This window comes from Ciconia boyciana, chromosome 2 (assembly GCF_034638445.1).
Source record: "Ciconia boyciana chromosome 2, ASM3463844v1, whole genome shotgun sequence".
NCBI lineage: Eukaryota > Metazoa > Chordata > Aves > Ciconiiformes > Ciconiidae > Ciconia > Ciconia boyciana.
The window spans coordinates 44,027,137-44,053,628 of NC_132935.1; the positions used below are offsets into that span (position 1 = coordinate 44,027,137).

The 26,492-nt window shown below is 39.7% G+C and overlaps 1 protein-coding gene across 1 annotated transcript in view; it reads left to right on the forward strand.

Annotated features, from left to right (window-relative positions):
* Positions 1-277: 277 nt before the first annotated feature.
* ATP6V1H (ATPase H+ transporting V1 subunit H) overlaps positions 278-26,492 on the forward strand; it is a 50,671-nt gene continuing 24,456 nt past the window's right edge. Inside the window, exons 1-9 of the mRNA XM_072852487.1 lie at positions 278-447; positions 1,867-1,993; positions 10,516-10,618; positions 12,065-12,154; positions 16,704-16,817; positions 19,892-19,996; positions 21,076-21,129; positions 23,970-24,067; positions 25,536-25,728. Coding sequence (XP_072708588.1) covers positions 1,890-1,993; positions 10,516-10,618; positions 12,065-12,154; positions 16,704-16,817; positions 19,892-19,996; positions 21,076-21,129; positions 23,970-24,067; positions 25,536-25,728 — 861 coding nt within the window. The 5' untranslated portion in view covers positions 278-447; positions 1,867-1,889. The remainder of the gene's footprint in view (positions 448-1,866; positions 1,994-10,515; positions 10,619-12,064; positions 12,155-16,703; positions 16,818-19,891; positions 19,997-21,075; positions 21,130-23,969; positions 24,068-25,535; positions 25,729-26,492) is intronic.

Below are 26,492 nucleotides of genomic sequence, written 5' to 3' on the forward strand. Positions count from 1 at the left end.
TAGGTCCCCACATAAAATCGTACACCTCTGTGTATGTGTGTGCGTGTATATAAACATGTACTCTAAATACGTATATACAATTAAATACGTACAGCCATGCATACACACGACTAATAACGCATACCACAGCCCTATTCAGCCGCGCAGCTGCCCGAGCGCGCGCTCTAACGGCCGCCGGGGGGGAGGGGGCGCCCGCGAGCCCCGCCCACCGCGCGGCTCGCGGCTCTCGGCGTGGGGGCGGGGCGCGCTGGGGGTGAGTTGTCCCTCGGCGGCCGCCGTCGCGGTCAGGTGAGCGGCGTCACATGACTGCGGTCGCTGTGGGGCCGCTGCGGAGGGCGGCGGTGGGGCTTTCGGGTGCGCGGGCTCCCCGGGCCTGCTGAGGGGCGGCCGCAGCCCTAGCCCTCGCCCTCTCCCTCCACGGCCCTCACCCGCCGGCGTGCCCCTGGGGTGAGTGAGAGCTGCCCCGGGCCCTGCCCTCCACGGGGGTGGGGGGGGGGTGGGGGCGTGCTGCCGCACGGCCTCTCGCGGGGGCTCTGGTGGGGCCGGGGACGGTGCGAAGGGCTCTGCCTGGCACCGCGGCTTCCCCGACGGTTTGGGCTTCCCCGGGCCCCTCAGGAGGCGGCCGTGTCTGGGAGCCTGTGCAGGAAGTGGCAGGACAGGGGCCAAGTGTCTTTCCTCCCCTCTGTCCAGGCGCCTCTCGGCTTCTTCGGCTTATCTGTATAGCTTGCATGCTCCTGAAACCGCTGTTACCGACCCTGCCCTTCTCTGCGGCTCGGGAAGTATTTGAATGGCTCTGGCTGGGTCACGTAAGAGCTAGGAGACCTACAGTGGTCGTTGAAGGACATAGTAAATGGTGTCGTCTTTATGGGTTTCTGCTCACAGAAGCAGTTTCCAAGGGAGGACAGTTCTGCTCCATTTGTTCAGGGTAGTTCCTTTTTTTGCCTTTTTTAGAATCGTATTTGCATTCAGTCATACAAACGAAGTATATTTGTTGGGGATGGGGCAGAATGTGCCAGTTTGCTCTTGCATGCTTCTGTAAAAGGGGCCAAAAAAGTCCAGAAACAGGCTGTGTGGAGAGGCTTGATGCAGTTTAGGTTGCAAGGAATTCCTGCTCTAGCTGGCTCTCAAGCCTCTGCAAACACATGTCTTGTTTTGGCATCAAAGTCAGGTGGAGATTAAACCATAAAGGAAGGACAAAGGAGAAGTGGTGAAGGTCACTGTCTATGGCAATGTAGTGTGTCCTGATGAAGAGCTTCTGTTCGTATTTATTTTTCAGTTTGCTTTCTTGACAGTGATTATTTGAATTTTCTTGTTAGTCCATGTAACATGGCTTTTAATTTATATAACTTGTTTCTTTTCTGAAGTTGTAGTTCATGTGTTTTTAATGTCTAAATACTCTTGGACAAATACCTGAACAAAACCAATCATAATATATGGGGAGGGGAGGGAAGTGTGCACTGAATTCTAAACCTTATCATCAGTCCTGATTTGGAAGGAAGACAGCTTCTGTTATCTATATGGCTACTTGGGCATTGCATAAAAGTAGTCTTTATTCAAATAACTTAAATTGATTGATTGAAAATTTACAAGACTGGGAGTTATTTAGTAATGGTAGATATCTTTGATTTTAGCAAACTTGTGATTAGTTACACTTTAGTGTGTTGGTGTGGCTTATTTTTGTTTGTTTCAGGGAAGTCACATTTTAGATGCTGTATAAAACTTTGATTCCTCAGAAAGTACTGACTGCGGTTTTAGGGAATGGGACACCTGAAAACAAATTTTCCTTTTTTTCCTTTAACATACTGGGCAGGTACTCTGCTCTTTAATATTTTAATAAGAGGTCTCAAATCTGACTTGCCTTTCTAGGTACATTTTAATTATCAGTTAAGATGGATATCCGAGGTGCTGTAGATGCTGCTGTCCCAACGAACATCATTGCTGCCAAAGCTGCTGAAGTTCGGGCAAACAAAGTAAACTGGCAGTCATATCTCCAGTAAGTAAAAACTTTCCACATTTTTTTTCTTCTCTTTCCTTCCCCTTTAAGTATTAGACTTTTTGGGATTTTGGGTTACATTAGAACATGAGGTTACAGTGAGGAACATTCTGTCTTAGTCCTATGAAAATAGTTGGGAAAAGTCTACATTAAATGGAAATGGTTGGGGAAAATTTTATTACAAGGAAGGGAACTCTGCTTCTGTGAACTGAATGCTGCAATAACAAATAATATAAGTTTGCACAAATGTGTGGTAAAACTGTATTTTTTTTCTCCTTATAATTCAAACACCATTCTCAATTTTATCCTTATTGGATGAGTACTGATGTCAGAAAAGTTTACAGTAAGAGTTGTCTTATATGTGGGTATGCTGTCTCTATTGCTGAAGTGCCTTATGTGTGAATACAAGTTGTACTAGGAAAACTGGACTGGTAGTCCAGAAAAATAAGCTGAACCTCAACTAAAGGAAGACTAGTGCTGGAGAGCAATTGAAACAAGTAAATCAGGGAGTAAGCTGGAACAAATACTTCAGTGTGGAGAGAGCTGTGCTGCCATTTCAGATAAGCTCAGAGTTTACTTTGGAAGGTATATAATGGCACTGGGAGCAGCAAGAGAAATATTGTCCAGAGAGCATATAGGGACAAGCTGAGGAAAATAGATTTGTGGATGAGGTAGGGAACGGGAAGAAGGAACAGACTTTTACTAGTCCTTTGTACTCTGAAGTGAAATACGAGATTCTTGCATCCCTGCATTCCTCGTGACAGGTACCTGTGAAGAATATTGGCAAAGTGTAAATTGCTATTGTCACTTAGGGGGTCCATGTATAATAGCAAATTACTTCAGTGTTTGTTGCTTTGTAACTGAAGTAGCAGAAATCTTGATGATTCTAGAGGTACAAGCCATGCTGATGAGGCTTTGTGATTATCAATATTACACCACTTTGCAAAAGATAGGTTTTTTTTTTTTCAGATATCTGTGATATGTAAATATATGCTATATTGTTGTGGTTTAGCCCCAGCTGGCAACTAAGCACCACACAGCCGCTCGCTCACTCCCCCCCGGTGGGATGGGGGAGAGAATCGGAAGAGCAAAAGTAAGAAAACTCGAGGGTTGAGATAAAAACAGTTTAATAGGTAAAGCAAAAGCCACGCACACGCAAGTGAAGCAAGGAATTCATTCACTCCTTCCCATGGGCAGGCAGGTGTTCAGCCATCTCCAGGAAAGCAGGGCTCCATCACGCGTAGTGGTTACTTGGGAAGACAAACACCATCACTCCAAATGTCCCCCCCTTCCTCCTTCTTCCCCAGCTTTATATACTGAGCATGACATCATGTGGTATGGAATAGCCCTTTGGTCAGTTTGGATCAACTATCCTGGCTGTGTCCCCTCCCAGCTTCTTCTGCACCTGGCAGAGCACGGGAAGCTGAAAAGTCCTTGACTAGTGCAGCAACAACTAAAACATCCCTGTATTATCAACACTGTTTTCAGCACAAATCCAAAACATAGCCCCATACCAGCCAGTATAAAGAAAATTAACTCTATCTCAGCTGAAACCAGGACATATATATTAAAATAAGGTCATAAAACTGTACACATGCAAGCTGAGAAATGCTAACATGGTAGAATCTTATTAATTACTACCTGCTTTGCCCTCTGCTGTGTAGCTCAGTCTTGCCTATTCCATTCATTCAGTTGGGTTATTTTTTTTCTCTTTGTGATTGTATATCTGCATGGTAAACTGGATTAAGGAACTGATCTGCTGAGGAAACTTCCTTTTTCTAGGCTATTTTTTCAGATGTATCAGTTCCTTGTTCAGTTTGCCGTGTGACATTACAGTGGCTTTGCAGGCAAAAGAGCGAGGTTGGTGTGGTAACTTGACAGTGGCAGCTACCAAGTATTTGTCAAACAACCTAAATGGCTTTTGCTGTTACTGTGTGCCCTGTTACCCATCTGATAGGAAGTGTGTCCTGGGAAAGCCTGGGCAGCTGTTTCTGTGCTGTCCTAGTGGCAAGTGAACAGCTAGTTCGCAGTTATTCAGGATGAAAGTGAGAGTACGCCGTCAATCTAAGTGAATATGGGGTAGTCTTTTTCACTGTCTCTCTAGTGGTTCAGACTATAAGGCTGGTGAGATTCATCTGTTGCTTTTGTTAGTATAGGGGATGGTTCTGTTTAGCAAGGAGTTGTATTTTGCATACATGGGTAGTATTAATTGCTTGACTGTGCTTTGTGGTCTGCCATTTATAATTTGCCTTCATTCTTGGGGTTCTCTCTCTCTGGTGCTGAATAAGGATGGGCGAGTTTTGTTTACTTATCTGTCAGCAAACTTCTGTGGAACTTCTTTTGACCAGGAGGCAGGGTTGATGGTTCTTTCTCAGATTCTAGATGTAGAATTTGATTTTGTTTTGTTCTGGAATCCATGAAAGAAGAATGTACTAGTTATTTCCTCTCTTTGATGGGTTAGCCAGGTTTTGGGGGCTAGTGCAGTGCATCTGGTGAGTGTTTGTGATCCTGTTGTGAGACTGCTCAATGCTTGGTGCCCTCTGTATGTCAATGACAGTGTGTCCTGTTTATTATCGCTCTGAAATAAATGTAATCTTTGTGTCTTATATTTACTGATAACAGCCTGGCTGTCTGGCTAAGGTAGTTTCAAGGATGAATTTAAGTACTGCCAGAGGGATTGTGGAGCATCGTGAAGATAACTGTAGTTCCTTGGCTGAGGATTTTGCTTATCATTAGTTGTTGGAAAATATCAGCAGAACTTTTGGTGCTTCTAAAAAGGAAATAAAATTATACCTGGTTTTGGACATGTCACTTTTGCAACAGGCAGGTTTGGATGTGATGGTGCTTTTGAGGCTGGTGCTTTAAGGGATTTATTGAAAAGTCAGTTAGTGCCGCTATATTGACTCATTTCTGGAACGAAGCATGTTATTAATGAGTGGAAACTCCTTGCTTCTGATGCACCTGTTAGAGGCAGGTCAGAGTGGTTTGTTCTGGTCTGTAGAGTAGAAGGAAGATGGGGTCCTGATGATTTTGAAGGACACTTCTCTTGCTTTCTTTTGAGCTCCTCTTCTGGCAGTGTGTGCATTTAGTGTGGTAAGCTTCCATATAAATATATGGAGGCATACTTCAAGTCTTCAGACTTTTTTACATTAGAGGAAAGATTTTTGTTTTCCTGAAGTTAACACATCAACTCAGGCATGACATAATTTGTGTTCCTTAAACTATAGATAGTATTTATGTAGTTGGATTCAAAGAACTGCACAAGAAATTCTGATGGAGGTGTGTTTGGTGGTTTGTGTTTTTTTTTTTTTTTTTTTAAATCTGGCTGTGACAGTTGTATGTGTATAAAGACGCTTTAAAGATTGTATCAATCACAACAGCATTGGAGTCTGGGTCACACAGGAAGGTTTCTGAAGTTCTTTTCTGCTCTCTGTTCTTCAGTGCAAAAGTAAAATGGCTCACTAATAGTTGGTCAGACTCTAGTAGCCTGACTTCTCTTGTAGAGCCAGTTCAAGCTAAAGATTAACTGGCATATTATTTATTCCATCTCTGAAGATTATAACTGTAAACTATATGTCAAACTATGCTAACAGACAACTGCTGACTTTTGATGTTTTCTGTGTATACTATTGGCACAAAAGTGAGATATTTAGATATGACAACTGTACATATTATGGTCTGCCACTGTGTTCATTGCTCACTTCAAAATTAGGCTGTGGAAAAAGAGATATATATATTTTTTTTAAATGCTAAAATTTACACTTTCCTTGTGTTGAATTCCAGCTAGGGTCTGTGTCCGAGGGAGAAGAAAGTAGCAAAACTTGGAACAGTGGAAGGTGATGTGTAGGTCTACCTATGTTCTGGAAAGTAAATGCAGTTGAGGCCATTAGTTCCATACAAACTTTCCTGCCTTTGGATCTTGAGACCTGTAGCAGTTTAGAAGTGTTGATGCCCTCTGCTAGTTGAAAGTACAGTGCATTGCTGTTGCGTACTGCGTGGTTGCTTTCAGTGTTTGCCTCAGGGTGTCAGAATGCCTTTGGAGGGTGCGTTAGCTTGCTTGAAGCAAGTTTGGTTTTGCTTTCTAAGGGTAGTAAATGAGTTCTGTGGAAAAGTGAACTTGTTTCAGAGTTTAACTTGCATCTTACTGCACTGTGTACAGCATTTGACAATACTTCATATTTAATCAGGCGAGATACCTGATGGCTAATTTGTACTTGGCATCCCATGTGTCTTCAAGTACTTTACATATATGTTTGTGAATTCTCATGTTAAAATACCTATTTTAGTTTCCTGGGGGTGGGGGAACCTTCTAAAGTGGGTTAAATATCTTGGACTTTAAAAGAAAATCTTGTCTTAAAAGAAAGAAGTTTCATAACTTGTAGTGTGTGTGATTTTTTGTTGTTTTTGTTCTTAATTTTTTTTTGTTAAATTTGGTCCAATCTTGTAGAGTACATCCAGCTTGTTTTACTGTTTTAATTTTGTAACGTTAAAACTGTTAAGCAGTTGGATCAGATTAATGTCCTTCAGGTACGTGCAAAGTACTGTAGATAACTGGATAAAAGAAATTATGCCTTGACATGATGGCTTCATATAAGCTTCATATTTGCTTCAGATGTAGTCAAAAGTTTTTGGTGTTTTTTTTTAAAATGCAACAAGACCCCCCCCCCCCCAAATTATTAAAAAAACCAAACCAAAACAAAAAAAAAAACCAAAACAAACAAAAAACCCCCTAACCTCCAGAATGACTTTTGTTAAATCATTCAAACAAAAAAAGGAACAAGAGCTGCTGGAGGAAACGTATAATATAGAAGAACAAATCACAAGTTTCTGAATCATCTTGAGAGACCAAGAGGTTTTAAAAATGGTGGCCTTACAAATTCATGCTTTCTAAATCTTACACAGCTTCAGTTTACTATCCTGTAGCTAAGGCTCTCAAAGGCAGGCCTTAGTATCTCAGGCACAGAGACTTAAAACGTGGTTACAGGAATCCTGGTCTAAACCTGATATACCCAGACAGCTGAAGCTCAGTCAGAGTGACTTTGATCTGTTGACAAAAGGCTGTGTAGACACATCCTGGAAAATAAGAAATTAAATGGCTGTTAGGAAGAGGGGTAGAAGGAAGCTTTGGCTACTTGCACTGTTTGCCTAAAGGTCCTGGGAAATTTCTGTCTCTCTTAAGAGGGGATGAGGAAAATGTGGTAATATCATCATGGTAGCTGGTACCAGCTGTCTGAGGCTGCTCTGCATTTTTCATGGTTGGTTTGTTTTTGGTGTCCTGCCGTGTCCGCCCCCCCCACCCCCCCGGGTTGCTAAGGTTTACTAAATAATCAATTATTTCAATTTTAAAATGAAATGAATGGAAATGAATGCATTTGAAATTACTAAAACTATTAGTCAGATGTATGAGATCCCTGATAATATATTAACAACTTGTTTACAAAGCTGTCAAATCCCTTGAACTGTTTTGTGTGGTTTGGAAGGTGTCTTTTTGAATGGCACTTATAAAGCAATAAAGAGTAAACCCTAACTTCTTTTACTCTCAAGGCAACATCAATCCCCACACCTTTTTTTTTTTCTTTTTTTCCCTGTGGTCTAATGTAGGATGAAAGCAAAAGCTTGAAAGCTTTTTTTTCCTTGACGTTTGTCAGACCTCTTCTAATAGCCTGGCTGTAAAGAAGCATCTCTCTTCCTGGGCTGAGGCTTTTTCAAGCATTAAAGCTAAAAATTAAGGATTTGCCTTATGTAGTCTTTGAAGTGGTTCCTAATGGCAATACTGTTATAAGCAAGCAGCTCATCTGGTTACTCTATATCAATATCATCCAGGAGTCTCTGGATGCTGTCTTGGCCAGCATTGATTGAAACATGAGAGGCTTCTAGTTATGGGTTGTTAAGTCCAGTATTTGTGGCGGATGAATTGTCCTTATCTTTCAACAATTACTCAAATCCATCCTTAATAGTCAAGAAAGAACACAAGTTGATCTAAAAGGCATGTGGTAGCAGCATGGTCATCATTGGCTAATTACTTTTTCATCTATAATTAGTTAAGCTTTAGTAGCAACTAGTTGAGGACTACCACTGGCTTTATGAATCTTCCATCTAGTAAGTCTTAACTGCCTTTCCTCAGTGCATATGAGGGTATTTCTTACAAAGCAGCTAGAATACAGAAATGGTGTGCGTGGTACTAGACTACTTACGTTCTTTGCTGGAAAAGCAAATGGGTAAAAAGATGACTCTGCGATGACGCCATCCTCAAGACATAACCATTTAAGTAAGAGGAAAGACAAGAACACATTTGTAAGTCTTATTTCTATTTCTGTATTTCAAGAATCCAGGTGAGACAATTATAAAAAAAAGTGAACATTCCCTGTAAGTTTGCAAGGATTTTAATTGAAACTCTAGTCATGGAACATCTGGAAACTGACCTGGAACATGGAAAAGATGGATTAAAAGAATCCATGCTACATAGCTTTGCAAAGTGGAAGAGGCATTTGACTCAGTGGAAATGTAAGAGGAGATGAGTCTTGGAAATAATTGAAACAGAGCAATGTCTAATACTTTCATCCCCTGTGACTTTTATGTTGATGATGATGTGCACAATTTTCTTCTTTCCTGAAACACTCCTGGTATTAACGAGTAAAGGTAGTCACCTATTAAAGTCTTGGATATTTTCAGGACTACTTGATTTAAAACTAGTTTTCTTACCTGAAGAGTACCTGACTGTACTATTTTGACAAGTTTTGTTATTTCTTGTGATGGTAAGTTTTGTATTATAACAAAAACCCAATAATATCCTGCCAGCTTTTCAGCTGAGTCAATAGCTTTCTGATAGAGCACTGATGATGGCACAAATCCCTTGAATATTAAGTTAAAGAGAAGATCAAGTAGAGATCTGTTAGCTTATAGGTGCCCACAGCAATTTACTATATCAAGCCCCCTTGGATGTTTGGATGAGCTTGCACACATATCAGTTTTTAAACTACCAGGAAAAGCTGAACTCTAATGAAAGCTAAAAATACATTAGGAACCAAGTTCTCTGTACTCCTTAAAATTCTCTTCAGTGCTTATGGCAAACTTAGAATAACAATTAATTTTATTTTTCAGCACTTATTTCAGCTTGGATTAGACTATTATTCATGTTATGTATTATAATTTTGGCATAATGTACTAGCTGTACGTATTTAAATTCTTACAATTATTTCCACTGACCATTGCATTCAGCCTCTGGAAATTTAAGAATTATTTAGAGAATGTTGTTGAGCAGAGCCGATGCATAGGGAAGGCTTTAGAGAGATTATTCTGTCATTAGTTTTAAATTCTTTGTACATGAGACCTTTTGCAGAAAGGAGCTCTTTACGTTCTACAGTGGGATATAGCACTACTGTTGAGATATCAAATTGAAGAAAATAAGGTTGGTTTGGTGGGTTGACCTTGGCTGGCTGCCAGGTGCCCACCAGGCAGCTCTATTACTCTTCCCCTGTCCTTTTGATGGAGGAGGAAATACAACAAGAAGTTCTTGGGTCGAGATAAGGACAGGGAAATCACTCACCAATTACCATTACAGGTAAAACAGACTCTACTTGGGGAAATTAAATTAATTTATTGGCAATTAAACAGAGTAGGATAATGAGAAGTAAGAACAAATCTAAACACACTTTCCCCCCACCCCTCCCTTCTTCCCAGGCTCAACTTCACTCCCGACTTCTCTACCTCCTCACCCTGAGTGGCGCAGGGGGACAGGGAATGGGGGTTGTGGTCAGTTCATAACACTTAGTTTCTGCTACTCCTTCCTTCCCATGCTCTTCCCCTGCTCCAGCATGAGGTCCTGCCCACCGGTTACAGTCCTTCACGAGCTGCACCAGCGTGGGTCCTTTCCCACGGGGTACAGTCCTTCGGAACAGACTGCTCCAGTATAGGTCCCCCCATGGGGTCACAGGTCCTGCAAGAAAAACTGCTCCAGCATGGGCTCCTCTCCATGGGGTCATAGCTTCTGCCAGGAGCCTGCTCTAGTGTGGGCGTTCCATGGGCTGCAGCTTCCTTTAGGGCATGCCTACCTGCTCCGGCATGGGATCCTCCATGGGTTACAGGGTGGATATCTGCTTAACCGTTAACTGCCTCTGTGGGCTGCAGGGGGACAGCCTGCCTCACCATGGTCTTCACCACGGGCTGCAGGGGAGTCTCTGCTCTGGCACCTGGAGCACCTCCTCCCCCTCCTTCTTCACTGACCTTGGTGTCTGCAGAGTGTTTCTCTCGCATATTCTCACTCCTCTCTCCTGGCTGCTGTTGCCCACCAGTTTTTACCCCTTCTTAAATATGTTATCATAGAGGTGCTACCACTGTCATTGAGTGGCTCAGCTTTGGCCAGCGGCAGGCCCATCCTGGAGCCGGCTGGCGCTGACTCTGTCTGACATGGGGGCTGTTTCTGCCGTCTTTCTCATAGAAGCTGCCCCTGCAGCCCCCCTGCTATCCCAGTCTTGCCATGTAAACTGTTCGTGTTGCTTATGGTTTTGTATTTTGCTTTTCAGAGGGCAGATGATTTCAGGTGAAGACTGTGAATTTATTCAAAGATTTGAACAGAAAAGAAATCCAGAAGAAAAACAGGAGTTGTTGCAAACAGAAGGCAATCAAGTAACTTTCCTTTCTTTTAATAATCTTACTTTCGGGGAGGAGGATGGAAGGAAATTTTCATACCAACTCTTATTTTATTGTTGGCTGTATACAGTTAAGATGTTATGGAAGAAGTGTAAAACTTGCTATGATGATTCTTTTTTTTTTCTAGATATAGGTTGGACTTTCTTTTAAAAACCTATTAATTATTAAATGTCATCTGACTTTGACTCTGTTGTGGGACAAGCTAGCTCTAGTCTTTCCTCATTCCAATTTACTTAATCATGCACATTTGTACTTGAGTCACTTTTTTTTGACCTTTTTTCCTTATAGTTTATTGATGAGAGCTACTGCCACTGAGACGTCTGCTTAGCTAGCTGAACAATTATGTAGTTCCAGCAGTAGAGCCCACAGACTACTAAGGTGGATTCAGTTGTTTAAACACAGGTGTCATTTTAGGCACTGTAAGATATGGGACATCTGCATTGGACAGAGCTGATGTAAGATTGATAGGTGACCCATGCCATTTGGCTTACGGAGTCTAGGCAAGATGCCCAAAGACACTTTAATGGTATTTCAAGCAGTAAAATCTCAGCCTTGAAGCCTGAGGTTCTAGCAGACAATGTCAGACATCAAGAGGATTGGGTGAGGCAGGGGGGAAGAGTAGGAGATGCAGTCAAGACGCAAAACTTTCCAGCTCTTTTTTCTACTTCAATTTTAGCCTGTTCTGTTCCCCCCCCACCCCCCCCAAATTGTATTGTGTGACTGCTATGTAATGGACCATAATTTGCATAGTGGCAAAAGCATGTGTGGTGAACATTATATGCTGCTGTATAATTGCAGTGTAGCAGTTCAGAGTTCCATTTTCCCTTCAGTTTTAGTTGAATGTGGTGAAGGGGAAGGAGGAAATGTAAAAAGTAGTGTTGTGACTGTTCCAGCCTATTATATCTGTTCCTAGAACTGTAGAGTTGAGTTGTTCAGGAGGCAGAAAACAGCTCAAATATGAACAAAGATTTGTCTACAAGGTATAGGAAGTGAACAGGTAAGAGTGACCTGTCTTCTCTCCCTCCATTCAAGTTGCTGAAACTTTCTTATACTGTGTCTAAGTTTGTTGCTGTTTTGTCAATTTACTTGATTCTTCTCCTCGCTGCCATGAAAAAAGATGCTCATGAAGACTTTTCTAATCAGTCTTTCAACAAAGCACCTTGCTGAATTTCACTAGCGAGTACTTGTTATTTAATTTGAAAGCCATAAAACTATTTGTAAAAGGTAATGGTCAATGTGACAGAAAATTTTCTTTGTAATATAATGTCAAATATATTAGTCTCTTATTGCAATTGAGTAAGATGTTGGGGTGCTCAATGCTCGTGTAAGGCTTACCTGTGAATTAATGAGGTCCTGTTTTATATTATCAAAAGGAATGAAGATAATTGCTAATATTAATTTTAATGTCTCTTATTTTTCTAGTGTGCTAAAACATTTATAAACTTGATGACTCATATCTCCAAGGAACAGACGGTTCAGTACATTCTGACTATGGTTGATGATATGCTGCAAGTAGGTCAATAGCCTGTCTTATTTTTAAGTCTTTAAATGCGTGCTTCAGTATTTCCTTAGCCTTATTCAGGTCTCTTCAGGTGTTTGTCATACTGTATTAAAAATATTCTTTTAAATTTTCAGATCTTGTCTTCAGAAGTTAAATGTTAGGACTAAAGTTGTATGGGTAACTTAGTCTTGTATATATATGTTCATATTCTGGAAATAAAACATACGTGTATGCTTGTCTGTTGGCTTTCAACCGTGTTTGATGCAAAACTTGGATGTTAAGGGATGATTTGTGGCCTCATCCCTTTCCTGTTGTGTAGATAGGATATGACTTGTAACTTGAAGTTGTTCAACTTCATGTTGTTCAACCATGGTTTAATTATAAAACAGGAATTTTTGATTCAATGAAGTATGTAGCTCTTTGTAGCTATGGGGTACAGTGACTTATAAGAGTAGGCTATTAAATTTGGTGTCAGGACTGCTGTGCTGACCTGGACAAGTCAAGAGGAGACTTTACTGAATCAGATAATCCTGCTTTTCAATTTCTTTGCTCTCTAGTAGACTAAGAGAAAGTGGTTGGAGTGATGATATAACAAGATGGGTTGAGTTGTGCAAGGTTTTCTTCTGGTATTCATGTAGAATATCTGGCTGTTTGACCGTTTCTCTTCTGCTGTTTTATGTTACATTTAATGCAAGGTTACCGTGAAATGTATCTAGTGATAACTTAATGGTTTAGGGCATTGTCCTAGGAGGCGAACCATGTGATTTCTAATTCCAGCTCTGAGGATTCAGGATCATCAACAGGCAAGTTGAAAAGTGTGAACGTCTCCACAATACATATAACATGGGAATTATGGTGTTCTTTCAGGTGCCTCTCTGCACATTAGAGCCCTGAGTGAGTGCCCTGACTGCTAGAATAATAGCTGGTGGTGGCGGCGGCAGTTTACTCATGCCCATCTGCAGCTTTGTTACTCTGATCTTCTTCCTCTTTTCTTTAGATTTACTTTTTCTAAAGTGCGACACAAATACCAAGAAACAGAGAAGACAAAAGGGAGCCTCAGTGTTGTTCCTTGATTAGAACACTGGGTTGGGAGTACCTTGTTTTGGTTTATGCATTTGATGACAAACTTTGTCTTAGTGTGTGAGAACTCTGTTTATTATGGCTACTTTTGTGAGGAATGGGTCTTGTTTTCTGTGTGGGACATGTTGGTGGCTACAGAAGTAATCATTTCATTTGCTCTTCTTTGGAACCTTTTGTGAGTGTTAGTAGGTCTTGTTTTGCTTATGTGCTTTGACATTAGTACATAGCCTATAGCTACAATATGCAATAGCAGATATCTCCTGTGCTGTGGAATTAATACCACACAGGTAAAGGCTTTCACTGTCTCACTCTCGAACATTAGTTCTAGGTGGTCACAGAAAGTAGTTTTGAGTAATCTCTTATTTGCCGTATTGGTTCTATCATATGTGTCTAGGTGAACACGTTTTCTTGACTTTTTATGGTCATGCACTGACATTTCTGTATTCAGGACCTTACCCTGCCACAGAAGTGGCATATGTGGAATTCTTAATGTTAAACATAATGACTTGAAATTGTCCAGCCTTTGTAGTGATACAGGAGAATAGAGATGTTGGTGCACAGTATATATTTGCTTTTGTTTGAAATTTGATGCCTTTTTCACTTTAGAAATTCTGCTTCAGTGTCTGAAAGGCTGCACTGGCTTTTGCCGTGCTCTGTACGACTTCATTATTCAGGGATGTCTTGCTGCGCGCAAAGAGGGCTTGTATGCAGGTGTCTGCGTGGCATCATCCCAGGGCTTCCTAACCCTCCATGCCTCTGCTAGGCAAGGCTGAAACAGGACTTCTGTTTTCTTTTGATCATGTTCAGATGGTAGAACATGCTGTCAGTGATGCCTTATGGACCCTTGGTTGCACATTTTCAAGGTGTAAGATTCTTGTCAGAAAGCAGCATATTGACCATTGACTCTGTGACTGTGAGTTTAGTGCAAGGTCTCTGCAGACTGCATGGACAGAAGAATCCACAATAGTGGATATGAAGTCTCCTGTCTTTGCCAGAGTAGTCTTAATTCAGTACATGCAAAGATTTTAAGCGAGAAATTGTTCAAGGACATGGGCTGTTGTGGTGCTACTGACTCTTCCAGTAAAATTGTTTTGAGCAAGGATGTTCACTGCAGTTTCATGAGACAAACAAATAGTATTTGAAGGCTACCTTTGATAGCTGAAACTTCTAGAAACTATTGTAGGTAACAGTATCCAGCTTTTGTCTGTGTTGGTAATGTCTGTCTGTGGTTCTTCTATTATCTTTCTGTGCTTTTCTTGTGAGGTTGTAAAAATCATATCAGCTGTGTTTTGAGCACACCAAAAGCCTACCTGGGTGTCTAGGATTGTTCCAGCAGTTCTTTCTTAGAACGATAATCAAACTTGTAAGTAGATTTCTTTTGGAGGCTGTCAGAAGTGAAATTAATGTGGTAATTGCCTTATAAGAATATCACTATTCTGCTTATTTCTGAAGGTGGAGAGCGTTAGCATATTGGAATCCCTAAGGAAACATTTCTTATTCTATTCATATGTTAAATACTTGGAACAATTTCTCTGGATTAGTGACCCCGCACAGTCTGTTACTTGTGAAATCTTTAAGAACCGGCACTGTAGTTGGTGCAGGTAGCAGCACCACCCAAGTGCGCTTTGTTATGCTTCTTCAGAAATGACAGATGCTAAATTATTCAACGGTTGATGTGAGAGCTTCAGGATTTCCATTTTATCGGTGTAGTCAGTAGCTGCCTAGGAAGGTGCAGCACTACATATTTCAGGGCCATAGGCAGTTCTCCACTCCTTCCCTCCTGTCTTTACCCCACACCTTAACAGCAAACCAGACTAGTCTTCTGATTGACAGCATGTTGAAGTTATTTCAGCTTTTCTGCTTCCAGACCTGTCTGTGTCCTTCTTAGTTATGTTGTAAACTGAACTCATTGATCTAGTTATTTCTGATCTTTTTAGCTAGACTCTGTGTAGCACAAGTGTAGATGCTAACAGCAATTTATTTGATCGAACTGCCATTTTTCATCAAACTAGCCCTCACAGAGCAGAGGCTCTCCACCAAGGCACTGTGCTCCTGGGATCTTACTTTTTTTTAATTTCATAGTTAGAACAACAAATTTTCAGAGGGTTTTTGAGTGCTTTTTGACACATGCCATATAGAACATTAATCACCGTAAGGGTTAAGACTGTCAGATAACTAGTGACACCTGACCTTCCCCAGGCAGTGATCAGGACAGCAATTTGCAGCCCGTGTGGTGCAGTAACTTTGATACTTTCAGTGAAGGGTTGGTTGCAACTCTGATGCTTAGTAAGAAGCCAGCGTTTGGATTGTGGTTACATTCAGGTCATCTTGTGCTTAATGGATTGTATTCCAACAAGCAGGCTTGCCTAGCTGATTCTTGGTCTATAGAGTTAATAATAGGGTGCTGAATTGATGGAGGAAAGCACTTCAGGTAGGGGAGTTTGAAAATTAAATTCCTTGCATAGTGGAGACCGCAATACTGTTCTCATGCGAGTTTCGCAATTACAGCATTTCAAACAGTTTTGCCTTCCTTGACAGGATTTGTATACTTCATTGTAGTAGCTTGACTTCAATGGGGAGACATCTCTTTAGAATGAAAGCTTACTGTCCATCAGACTAGAAATTATATGGAAATGCTGGGGAAAAGCAAGAATACAGGTATTTGATTTTCTGGAAGACTGTCTGTATTCTAGACCATTAGGAAATAGCAGAGCTCCTCTTTCTCATTCAGGTTGGCATGGCCTCTTCTCTGGTCTGCTTTAAGGAGAACCATAATAGCTCCTTTTCATGGTGGTTATTAGGTGAAATGCTTGAAGAAACTGTGCATGGTACCCAGGTTCAGGTACTTGTGGTCTCTTGTGGTTCAGCCTAGAAGCCCTGGAGAACAGAATTCTGGTGACTTTGTCCTCTCCTGAGGTTTCCTGAGGTAACAGCTGAACCAGTTGCAGCCTCATCTGGGAGAGAAGAGCGTGCTTCCCATTGAGAGGAATGGAGAGGCAGGACTAGCTTATATCCTGAAGTTTCACTTGTAGCGCACACAGCCAAGTTGAACAACAGGCTTTTGTGTGGAAGTAGCAATACATGGAAAACTTTGTATGGACTTTATTCAAGCATAAATGATTGGACGAAGAGTAGTATTCCTCTGGAAAATGACAGTATTTAGCTAGTCTCTCATTTCTCTCATTCTGCTTGCTTGATCAAAAGGATACATCCATTTTTACTCAAGTAGGTGTTGGAGTACTGAGATATAACTAGGGTTTCAAAGTTTGTTTCCCCCCACCCCAAATCTCTAACCTTAATGTTGGAGGGCTGAAACGAGCTGTATCCACAAGTAACTGTCAAACTGAAAAATTTCTATGGGGTGTTACAAGCCAGGACACACTCTGATAATATATGCCAACATAATGAGGAACAAATAACTGCTTTATGTTGAATGCTTTTACAAGTCTCTCATCTTTTTCCCTTTCCCAATTTTTACAGGAAAATCATCAGCGTGTTTGTATCTTCTTTGATTATGCAAAACGTGGTAAAAACACTGCATGGTCCTATTTTCTGCCAATGTTGAATCGACAAGATCTTTTCACTGTGCATATGGTAAGTTTTAAATGAACCTGTCTCTGAAGATGGTAGAGAAAAATGCTGGTTTTATTTTTCTTTAGGACATTTTGGAGTTTGAAGCTAAACTTGCCTGGACTGGAAAGTTTTCCTCTTGCAGTCTAGATGAGTCATTCTTAATACAAGCTTCACTTGACCACATAAAACCAAGGATTTTAGAATTAATTAAGCACAGTAAGACATAACTAGAAAAACAGCTTTTGTCACAGCTGCCAGTCAATGCTCCTCATGATGTACAAACATTAGAATTTAAGTTCTCATCCTGTGAAAGGGAAATATCCTTACCTCGATGAACCTTATTCTCTCATATGCTCAAATTACTACAATGCTGCTTGAAATCTGCTTAAAATGGTTTGTAAGCATACTGGGGAAGAAATAATGTCTGCTGTTGTGGTGTGTTGACCCTGGCTGCCAGGAAAGCTCACACCCAGTTGCTTGCACAGTCCCCCACAATGGGACTGGGGAGAGAATCGGGAGGGCAGAAGTGAGAAAACTCATGGGTCAAGATTAAGACAGTTTAAGAAGTGGAGGGGAAAAAAGGGAGGGGGGTGGAACCCAAAACAAATCCAACAAAAAAGTGATGCAAAACCAATCACATAACACCAGCAGACTGATGCCCAGCCAGTATATCTCTTTGGTCAGCTGTCCTGGCTGTGTCCCCTCCCAGCCTCTTGGCTCCCCCCGCCAGCCTACTCACTGGAAGTGTAGAGTGAGAAACAGAGAAGTCCTTGATGTTGTGCAAGCACTGCTCAGCAACAGCTAAAACATTGGTATGTTATCAACACTGTTTTGGTCAGCAGTCTAAACCACAGCATCATATGGGCTGCTATGAAGAAAATTAAGTCCATCCTAGCCAAGCCCAGTTCAGCCATGTGTGTTGTATGGTATGTACTGTGCTTTGAGCCACTGGGTGCTGCTGGTGTGTATAGAGTAACTTTTCTGGAATTCTTAATATTCTTCTGTCATCTGTGGTGAGAACTGGCCATTTCATCTCAGTAGTTTTTTTTCTCTGTATGTGTGTGTGGAAATACTGTTGTAATGCTGTAAATCTCCTAATGGAGACCATAGTTTCCACTAATAAAACTTGTATTATGGCTTGAAGAGGGAGAAAACTACATGGGTATGAATTGTTCTTCACTGCATATGTTTATCCTGGCATGGTATGGTAGAATCAAATCGGTGGCTTAAACTACAAAACCACATACGTGGCCTGCCTTATGCTGTGATGGCAGTAGTGGTGCAAGGAATTCCAGGCAAGTCATGCTGTTTGCCCTTAGGTGTAGCCAGTGCAACTGTGTCTGGGGCTGCTGTGACTTGAACAGTGAGCTGGCCTATTTTCAAGAAAAATGTCAGGCTTGATTATTTTTTTTTTAATCTGACTGATTTCACTGCATGGCTGTGGAATCAGGTTACTTGGTGCAGCTGAAAGAGGAGGCTGTTGGGGTTTTTTGGTTGGTGGGTTGTTCTGGGTTTTTTTTGGTGGGTTTGTTTTTTGTTTGGTTGTGGTTTTTGGGGGCAGTATTGCTGCTGAAGATCCATCTTGCCAAACTGCAGTCTGAGCAAACTCGGACAATATTGACTTTTCAAGTGTGCAGGTAAAGTGTAATTTTTAGACCCTTGCAGTGCAAACTAGTAAGTCTCCCTAGAATGGTGGCTTTCAATTGTATAGTATGGAAATTTCTATGCCCAGTATTTCTCTGCTCACAAATGTGTTATTCAGATGTTGTTTTCTTTAGGTACTGGAAAAATATACAAGTAACTTTACAAGTCACAGAGAACCTCATGTAATATGAATCCACTGTAAAACACTAAGTTTGCTCCCTTATTGTGCCTTTTAGAACTCTTTATCCATATTTTTTTTTTTAGAGTACATGAATGTTTTCAAAACAAAGTTTTAGGTTTGTGTTGTTTTCCCTTTTTTTTCCCTCCTTACTATGCACACTGGAAGACTTTTGCTGCCACATTATTGTATCTGCATAGACAGATAAAAATACTTGTTCTCTGTGTTCAGGCTCAAATTCTGCTAGGCATGAATGGTGTCTTATTCTGGGGTCAGGTAGCAGTTTTAACTCAGGAGCACGGTAAGCTAGTGATCTAATATCTCATGTTTTAAAGCTGAAGGGATTTTTCTAGGGTTATTTGGCTGCATTCAGAAGTGGATTTGACGCATTTCAGTGTAGAGATCATTGTTCCAGACTCTCACTCATAACCCCTCTAGAAATCAGTGGTGGTGGCACTGCACATCTGAATGCAGTATAGTGGAAAGGTGCCTGGAATAGTCTCCTCGCTGCATCACAGAGCTGTATGCAGGCAAACCAACCCCTGCCTCAGCAGTTTCTTGGTTAGACTGCCTCTTTATAGATAAGCTGGCTCAAATGTTTCTGCAAATAAGCTGTAGGCTGCGATGTAGAGTTACTTGAAACATAATTTGGAAAGGCTGACATAGAAATATACTCTTGTTATATGTATTCTTGGGCCATAGACATCATGAAAATTCTTAAACTGACTACATTTTTACTCCTCAACTTCATTCTTAAATTATACTTTCCCTTTTGGTTTTCTGCTCTTCTTTTTTCTGGGGTTGAAACTTCTTCCTTCTTGAAGATGGCCTGCTTCAGTTTAAGTAAGAAAACTTCAATACTTCATAATAATTTGTGTTGGCATATGCCATAATTGCTTAACGTAAGCCTGCTCATATATGTGTTAGACCTTTAAGTCTTACTGTTGATGGATATCTGACCGCAATAGTGTCCTACAGCAGTAGCCCACTGATAGCTCCCCCCTTTATGAGTTCTTTGTTGGTGCCTTGTGAACTTCATCAGAGACAGGTATCTGATAACACTGTGAAAATATACTAGTTACTAGGAAGTAGAAGCAGCAGAAAGCTGAAGAAACAAAATTACTAGGCATGAAGGGTCCCCTACATAGAAAACAGGTAGACTTCTGTAAGTGGCCACCTTTTACTTAAACTTGGTTTCCAGAACTTATCCGACTTTTCACTGAATCCTGACATTCCTGCATTTGAAAAATCTGCTTATTGCATTCTCTTTCAGGCAGCAAGAATTATTGCCAAACTGGCTGCGTGGGGGAGGGAACTTATGGAAGGCAGTGACTTAAATTACTATTTCAACTGGATTAAAACTCAGCTCAGTTCACAGGTAAAAAGCTACTTCTCTTCAAACGTTACAGTGACTTTGAAAACTTTTTTTTTTCAAGAATGTGAATATATAGATGTGGAAACAGGAGTTATTTTTTATTTTCTTTTTTTAAAAATGAAATTTTACTTTGTTACTTTAAAATCTAAATATCCTTTATTCAAACACATACTTTTTAATTGAATACTTTATATTTTCTACTCCAGTCTTTGAAATTTAAATTAAAAAAAAAATAAGGCTTTTTGCCTTTTCTGTTGGTAAATTTTTATTTTTACCTGAGAAAACATATGATGAGGGGTTTTTGTCTCCCTGTATTGTTTTGTTTCTCAGAGCTTTTTGCTAGGAAGAAAAATCACGTGGCAGCAGGAAGTGAATATCAAACTTTTTTCCAGTTTACTATAGTACAAAGCTTTTATTTTTAGTCCTGTCACTTGAAACTAAATAAATCCTGACTTATTTAGGCAGTATTTGTATGCCATTAGCTCAGTATGAACTGTTTACTGCTGACTTCTCCTTCAGAGATTAATTCTTCTCCTTTGTATTCATTTTTGGAGATTTTCCCTCCAATCCTTATCAAAACCCAGTGATTTTTCATTCTGTTGTAGCAGAAGTGGATTCTGGAGAGAAGAGAAACATTCAGTAGGTTTAGTAAGGTTATATTTTTTCATAGTTTTCCAGACTGGGCTTATTAAAAATGAGTTTTATTTTTACTCTGGAATAAGAATCTTAAAGCTGGAATTTCCTTCTGAAAGGTTCAAGAGAATGGTTTTCAAACTCTAAGATAAAGACGGATAAAAGTCTTGATTAAGTCCATGCTTAAATTTAAAAAAAAAAAAAGAGAAGAAAAATTTAAATCTTCATATACCAGGATCAGCTCCAAGCATGTTCTTGTAGACATGATGGTGTGCGTGGGAAACAATTACAATATATTATCATAATATATTGAGCAGAAAAAGTACCTAATAGACTCTTAATCTTTTCTTTTTATGACTAAAGTGATGAGAGAGTTGAAAGAAACTTGATAACAACTGTTCTGTAAGGGCGAAGGACAGCTCTGATTTTAAACTTTTTTTTTTTGCTAGAAACTGCGCAGTACAGGGGGTTCTGTGGAAACAGGAGCAGTCTCCACAAGTGATGTGAGTATATCTTTGAAATATGTCAATTTGCTATTTTGGGCAGGTGATATCCACTCCTCAGATTAAGGTGCAGAGCTGTTCTGGTGTCAGTAATAGAAAGTTCTTGGTATCAGAACTGTACAGCAACAGAGTGCCAGGTGGTGGCGCCAAGAAACAAAAGTATTTTTAAAACACGAGTTTCACAGAAAATGCTGGTAGTGGAAGTATGTATTTTACAAGTTGGTTTGCATTGTTAAAACTGTAGATGTATCTAGCATCCTCTTTGTTAAAACTTGAAAAAAATTATATGCAATTAATTTAATATTTGAACAATACTGTCTGTTTAGCCCTGAACTGTCTGACTTGTAACCTGAGACTAAGAAGCTTTTGGGTCTTGTAATGTGCAGAACTTTGTTAGCTTCAATATCTGATGTGCCTTTTCTAACATTGTCCCTCAAACCTCTGTAGCATGAAATTACAAGAATGCTTTCAAAGCTGTAAGCTTTTCATATGTGAATAGCCTGAATTCAGGGGAAGATGAATTGTCCTTTTCTCATCGGTATTTATTCCGAATTTCATGTAGCTATAATGGCTCTTGAGCTTGGAGATGAACTGCAGCAGTACAGCAAATGCAAGTGATCATCATAACTGGATTTTCTATTTTGTTGTGGCATAACAAGGCGGTTTATCATAGCTTTTGAATGTGGAGTAGGATTTGGTTTCGTCTTTTGTTCCTTTTGCAACCTGAAAAGTGTTCACAGTTTCAGAAGACTTAAATATGAACTGGGAATTTGTTTCCCTTCTAAATGTAGTCATCGCTTTAAAGCGTTAGCTTCCTGTAGAGAAAAGCCTCTTAAACCCTGGTCAGGTGGTAATTTAAAATAGAAAAGATGAAAGACTGTTATGCACAACCATGGATAGGGAGTAAAATTATGGCCTGAGCATAGAAGTTGAAGTATTTCAGTATTTCTTGTGCAGTTCCATGTGCCATACTGTTAGGTTTTGTTAGGCTGACAGCCCTCTGTCATAGAGCCTTAAAACAGTTAATAGTTCTACAGTGTGCAACACCACTTGTTACAGAGCTGTGAGCTCTTTTAACTTGCTTAGAAATCTGTATTCATTGTACTGTAGCACTGCATGGATGTACCATACTACTGCAAGGTCGCCAAGCAGCAGAACTGACAGTGCAAATACATTCTAGGATAATTAAGTTGGCTAAGTACTGTCTTGACTTCGTTAGTGTTCTGATTTCAGATCTAGCTTGTGCAGGATTTCCAAGCAGGTTCTGACTAGTTCATTTCAGAGTAAATTAGAGATGCAGTTGTAACATTTTACACAGGAAATGAGGGCTGGGATCTATTATGAAATTTCAATTACAATAGTGTTGGAAGAGAATACTTTTATGACAGACTCGTTTAAAAAGAAAACTCTAAGTTCAGTAGTACACAGGTTGGTGATGCAGATAAATTAATACATTATTTGGGGTGGGAGGGCTGTCTGTATGTTTATAGTGGTTTTATTTGCATGGTGTGTGTGAGTGAATACCTGCCGAGGAAAATGAATGTTCTGTATGGTGATTTGGGCCTAGATGTTCAGAAACAGTTTTTTACAGAAAGGTCTTAATCTCTGATGAGAGACACAGAATGAATTAATCTTTATTTTAAATTCTGTTTATTGTCTCTTCTCTCTTCTCTTCATTTGGGATTGCCTAACTTTACTCCATTAAATGTTTGAAAGGTTTGACCTTGTGTTATGTTGAGTGATCTACCACAAGACTTTCGAGACACTTAGTAAAGAAAAAGGCATATAGGAAAAAACCCCAACATTTTATTAGCAGTGTATCTGACTACTAGTGAAGATGATGCCAGAAGTTGAGCAAGAAGAGAGGAAAAAAATGCCACTCTTGTTGTACCTTGGGTTCTCTCTGTTGCTGTAGTGCGAGGGACAATGGGATGACCAAAACCAGTTTTTGAACTGCAGCCCATCTTATGTGTTACTGTACAGCAAATACATGCTTTTAGAGATGAAAAGCTGTTTAATGATTCTGTCTTTGTGACTGTTCATATAGGAGTCTGAATGAAAATAGAATTCAGTGGTGCATCTCTCACTGTTTTCCTGATGGGAAAGTTTTAGTTTTATTATTCTTGTCTTAGCACAGTATACTGTGCTAAGCTTTTAATGAAAAGAAGGAAAAATTAAAATGCAAAGCTAAACTTTGAGGATTATTTTGCATACTTGTTTTTCTAATAGTATTTTTTTGTATAAATATACATCTCATTATGATAAGCATGGTACTCACTGTGTGGCACATGCGTAGGTAAATATACAATTGTAATGACACCACTGCTGTTTTGAGTTGGAGAATGGGAGTGGGAAGAACCTGAGCTCAAGATTCCTTTTTCTACAATGACCTCTAGCAAACTTCCTCAAGCTTGTAACCAGTTTGCTGATTTATTTCCCAAAGTTTGCTCAATTAAATAACAATTGACTCTGTGGATGAAAGGGCTGTGGCAATGTAATCAAACAGAAGACAGCCTTCATTCATAGGTACTGAAAGAAAGCATGTTCAAATGGGCTATAAAAATCTGTTATGGTAATGTAAAATGGTATCACTTGCATAACACTTCTTTCCTATTCAAAACTCTTCTCCATTTATATTTTGCTTCCCACTTTTTCTTGTGAGATTTTTTTTTTAATAGGGGGATGTAAAGCATTATAAGAGTGAGCCTGTTTAAGTCGGAAGTCTCACTGAAGAAATGTGTGTTGAAGTATGCCAGTAAAGCCTGGTTTGGAAAACTGAACTTCAGCACTTATTACCTAACTCTTCTTGTAAGAAGTGATGTGCTCTTCTTTTCACCCAGAGTTCCCAGTATGTACAATGTGTTGCTGGATGTCTGCAGCTGATGCTCAGGGTCAATGAATATCGCTTTGCGTGGGTAGAAGCAGATGGAGTAAATTGGTGAGCGTTTATTTCAATTTATATAGATATACTTGCACTTACAGTAGCATGTTCCCCAGTGACCTCTTTCAGAACAGAAGTCTCTTGCAAAAGACAGCTGCTCTGTTTGAGTACAAAACCTGTTTGTTTTCAAACATTAATACAGTCAAATAGACAAATGTAACTTGCAGATATAGGTACCAATGTTGAGGCTTTAATGCTACTTTACTCTTCATGAAGAACTACTTAAATAAATATCTGAAGGGGAATAGAGCCATTTGTCTTCAGCTGAAGATGCTCTGTTTTTTATTTAATAGAAGGACTAATGAAATGAGTTTCTGCTAATCTTCCTTGCCTTTCAGTTTGGAGTTGTTCAGTCTGAAAATATTAGTGAAAGGAGAAACATGTTCTAGAGCTAAGCTAAATTTTTTTTTTCCACATACGGCTTCAAGTAGGTCATTCTTTCATCCAGATTCTCTTCATAAATAGCTCTGCATGAGGCTAGGATGTTGTCACTCATCTTATTTAAAAAATGCTTGTCTAGAAATAATTTTTCTGCCATACGTGCCTCTATTGGGGATGGTGACTATACGATTTGCACTTTGAGGAAAAAAAATACTGTTATACTCTTAAATGGAGAAAAGTCAAAGTTGCCAGTGAAGTGAAAGTTCAAAAGATGTTCATGTGTGTCAAGATGACACTACTGAAACAAACTTTTTCACCAAGGAAGCTTCTTAATGAACTGTAATGCTTTAACAATAAGCCTGTGTTTCAACAAGTTTGAATTTGTCTTAATTTTGATAGCAATGATCTTGAAAGTAGATTTTTTTTTTTAATTGGGTTAGCTTTTTTTGGAGTGGACCTGTAAATTGCTTATTAAATTTTTAAAGCTTCTGCATGATTTCTTCTTGGAGATCTTGCGATATTATTTCTTCTCTAGCAGTGCTTTGTATATCTGTGATGTGTTATATCTATAAGCTGCTTTCTGAGAACTCACTTGTTAAATAATGAGTACTTCAGCTCATTTCAGACACTCCTGTGGAGAGATACAATTACGGAAACAAGTTCAATTTGTGTAGATTTTGTTCTCTCTGTTTACTCCTTCTCTTAACTCTGAAGGAGTAGCTATGTGTTTCTCTGTTTGTCCTACAATGACAAATAATGCTCTAAACATGCCAGTCAAAGAAGAGTCTCAGTGAACCTGAAGATGGATACAGTACCACATCAGTTCACACGGGAAAAGCTGCTTTATGGCTGTAAGGCTAAGAAGGAAATGACTATATCTTTAAAAGATGGCTTTCTGAACAAGCTGCTCGTACAATGATAAATACTGGTACAGGATACTGTGAAGTGTGTGTTGTATACTCATCCTCAGCAGCTCTTTCCAATAAGTTCCTGTTAACCATTTCTTTTAATGTTTCAGGGTAGAGCAATGCAATCTGTGCAGTCATTATTTAAAAATTAAATGTATACTATGTTAATTTTTCAGTATCATGGGGGTTTTGAGCAACAAATGCGGCTTCCAGCTCCAGTATCAGATGATTTTCTGTGTGTGGCTGCTGGCATTTAGCCCTCAAATGTGTGAATATCTCCGTCGGTATAATATTGTTCCAGTGCTGTCGGATATTCTTCAGGAATCTGTCAAAGAGAAAGTAACTAGAATAATTCTTGCAGCATTTCGGGTAAGTATCTGTTGACTGCATCGCACTATGCTTCTCTCTCAAATGAGTAGGTCTCAAATGTTGCTGATGCACAGCTGTTTCTGCTAGACTGTATCAGTAAACTGGATTGAAAGCTTAATTCTCCCTTTTTTTTTTTTGGTGAACTGAGTTTTGCTACAGGTAATAGACATGCCATTACAAGTAATAGATGTCTGCTATTCAATGTCGTAAAATAAGGTTGACTAAAAAAACCTATGTTGACACAGGCACTAGCGATTTCCCTTCTTTAGTTCAAGATTCTTTTTTCTACTGGTACTAGTATAAAACACTGTAGTTACTAATACCTGATAAATTTTGCCTTACGAAGCTTTAATTAAAAAATATTATTTTAAACATGCATATGTTTGTCCAACTGGCTGACTTAGAAATTATTGTTATCTACTATACAAAAATCTTTTCTTGGTGGCTCTGTCAAGATGAGTGAGAATATCCATGTAAGAGTGATTAGTTGACTTATTGTGTCCACATTACCTGAAAATCACTGGTCCTATTTAAGCTAATTTGGAATAACTGAGCACCGAGGCTTGATATTTTCATTGTGAGAGTACCAGTTTGTGTTCATGGATGCTAATTGTGCATGTGCACATAGTTTTACGTGCATGCTTGTCAAGTGTCTGGTATGTAATACAGGAATGCTGTAACAGCTTGTAATCCTGTTCTAAAACAGGACTTGTACCTGAGTAGGAGATGTAGATCTTGGAAGCGATTTGTTTTCCTGGGTGTTG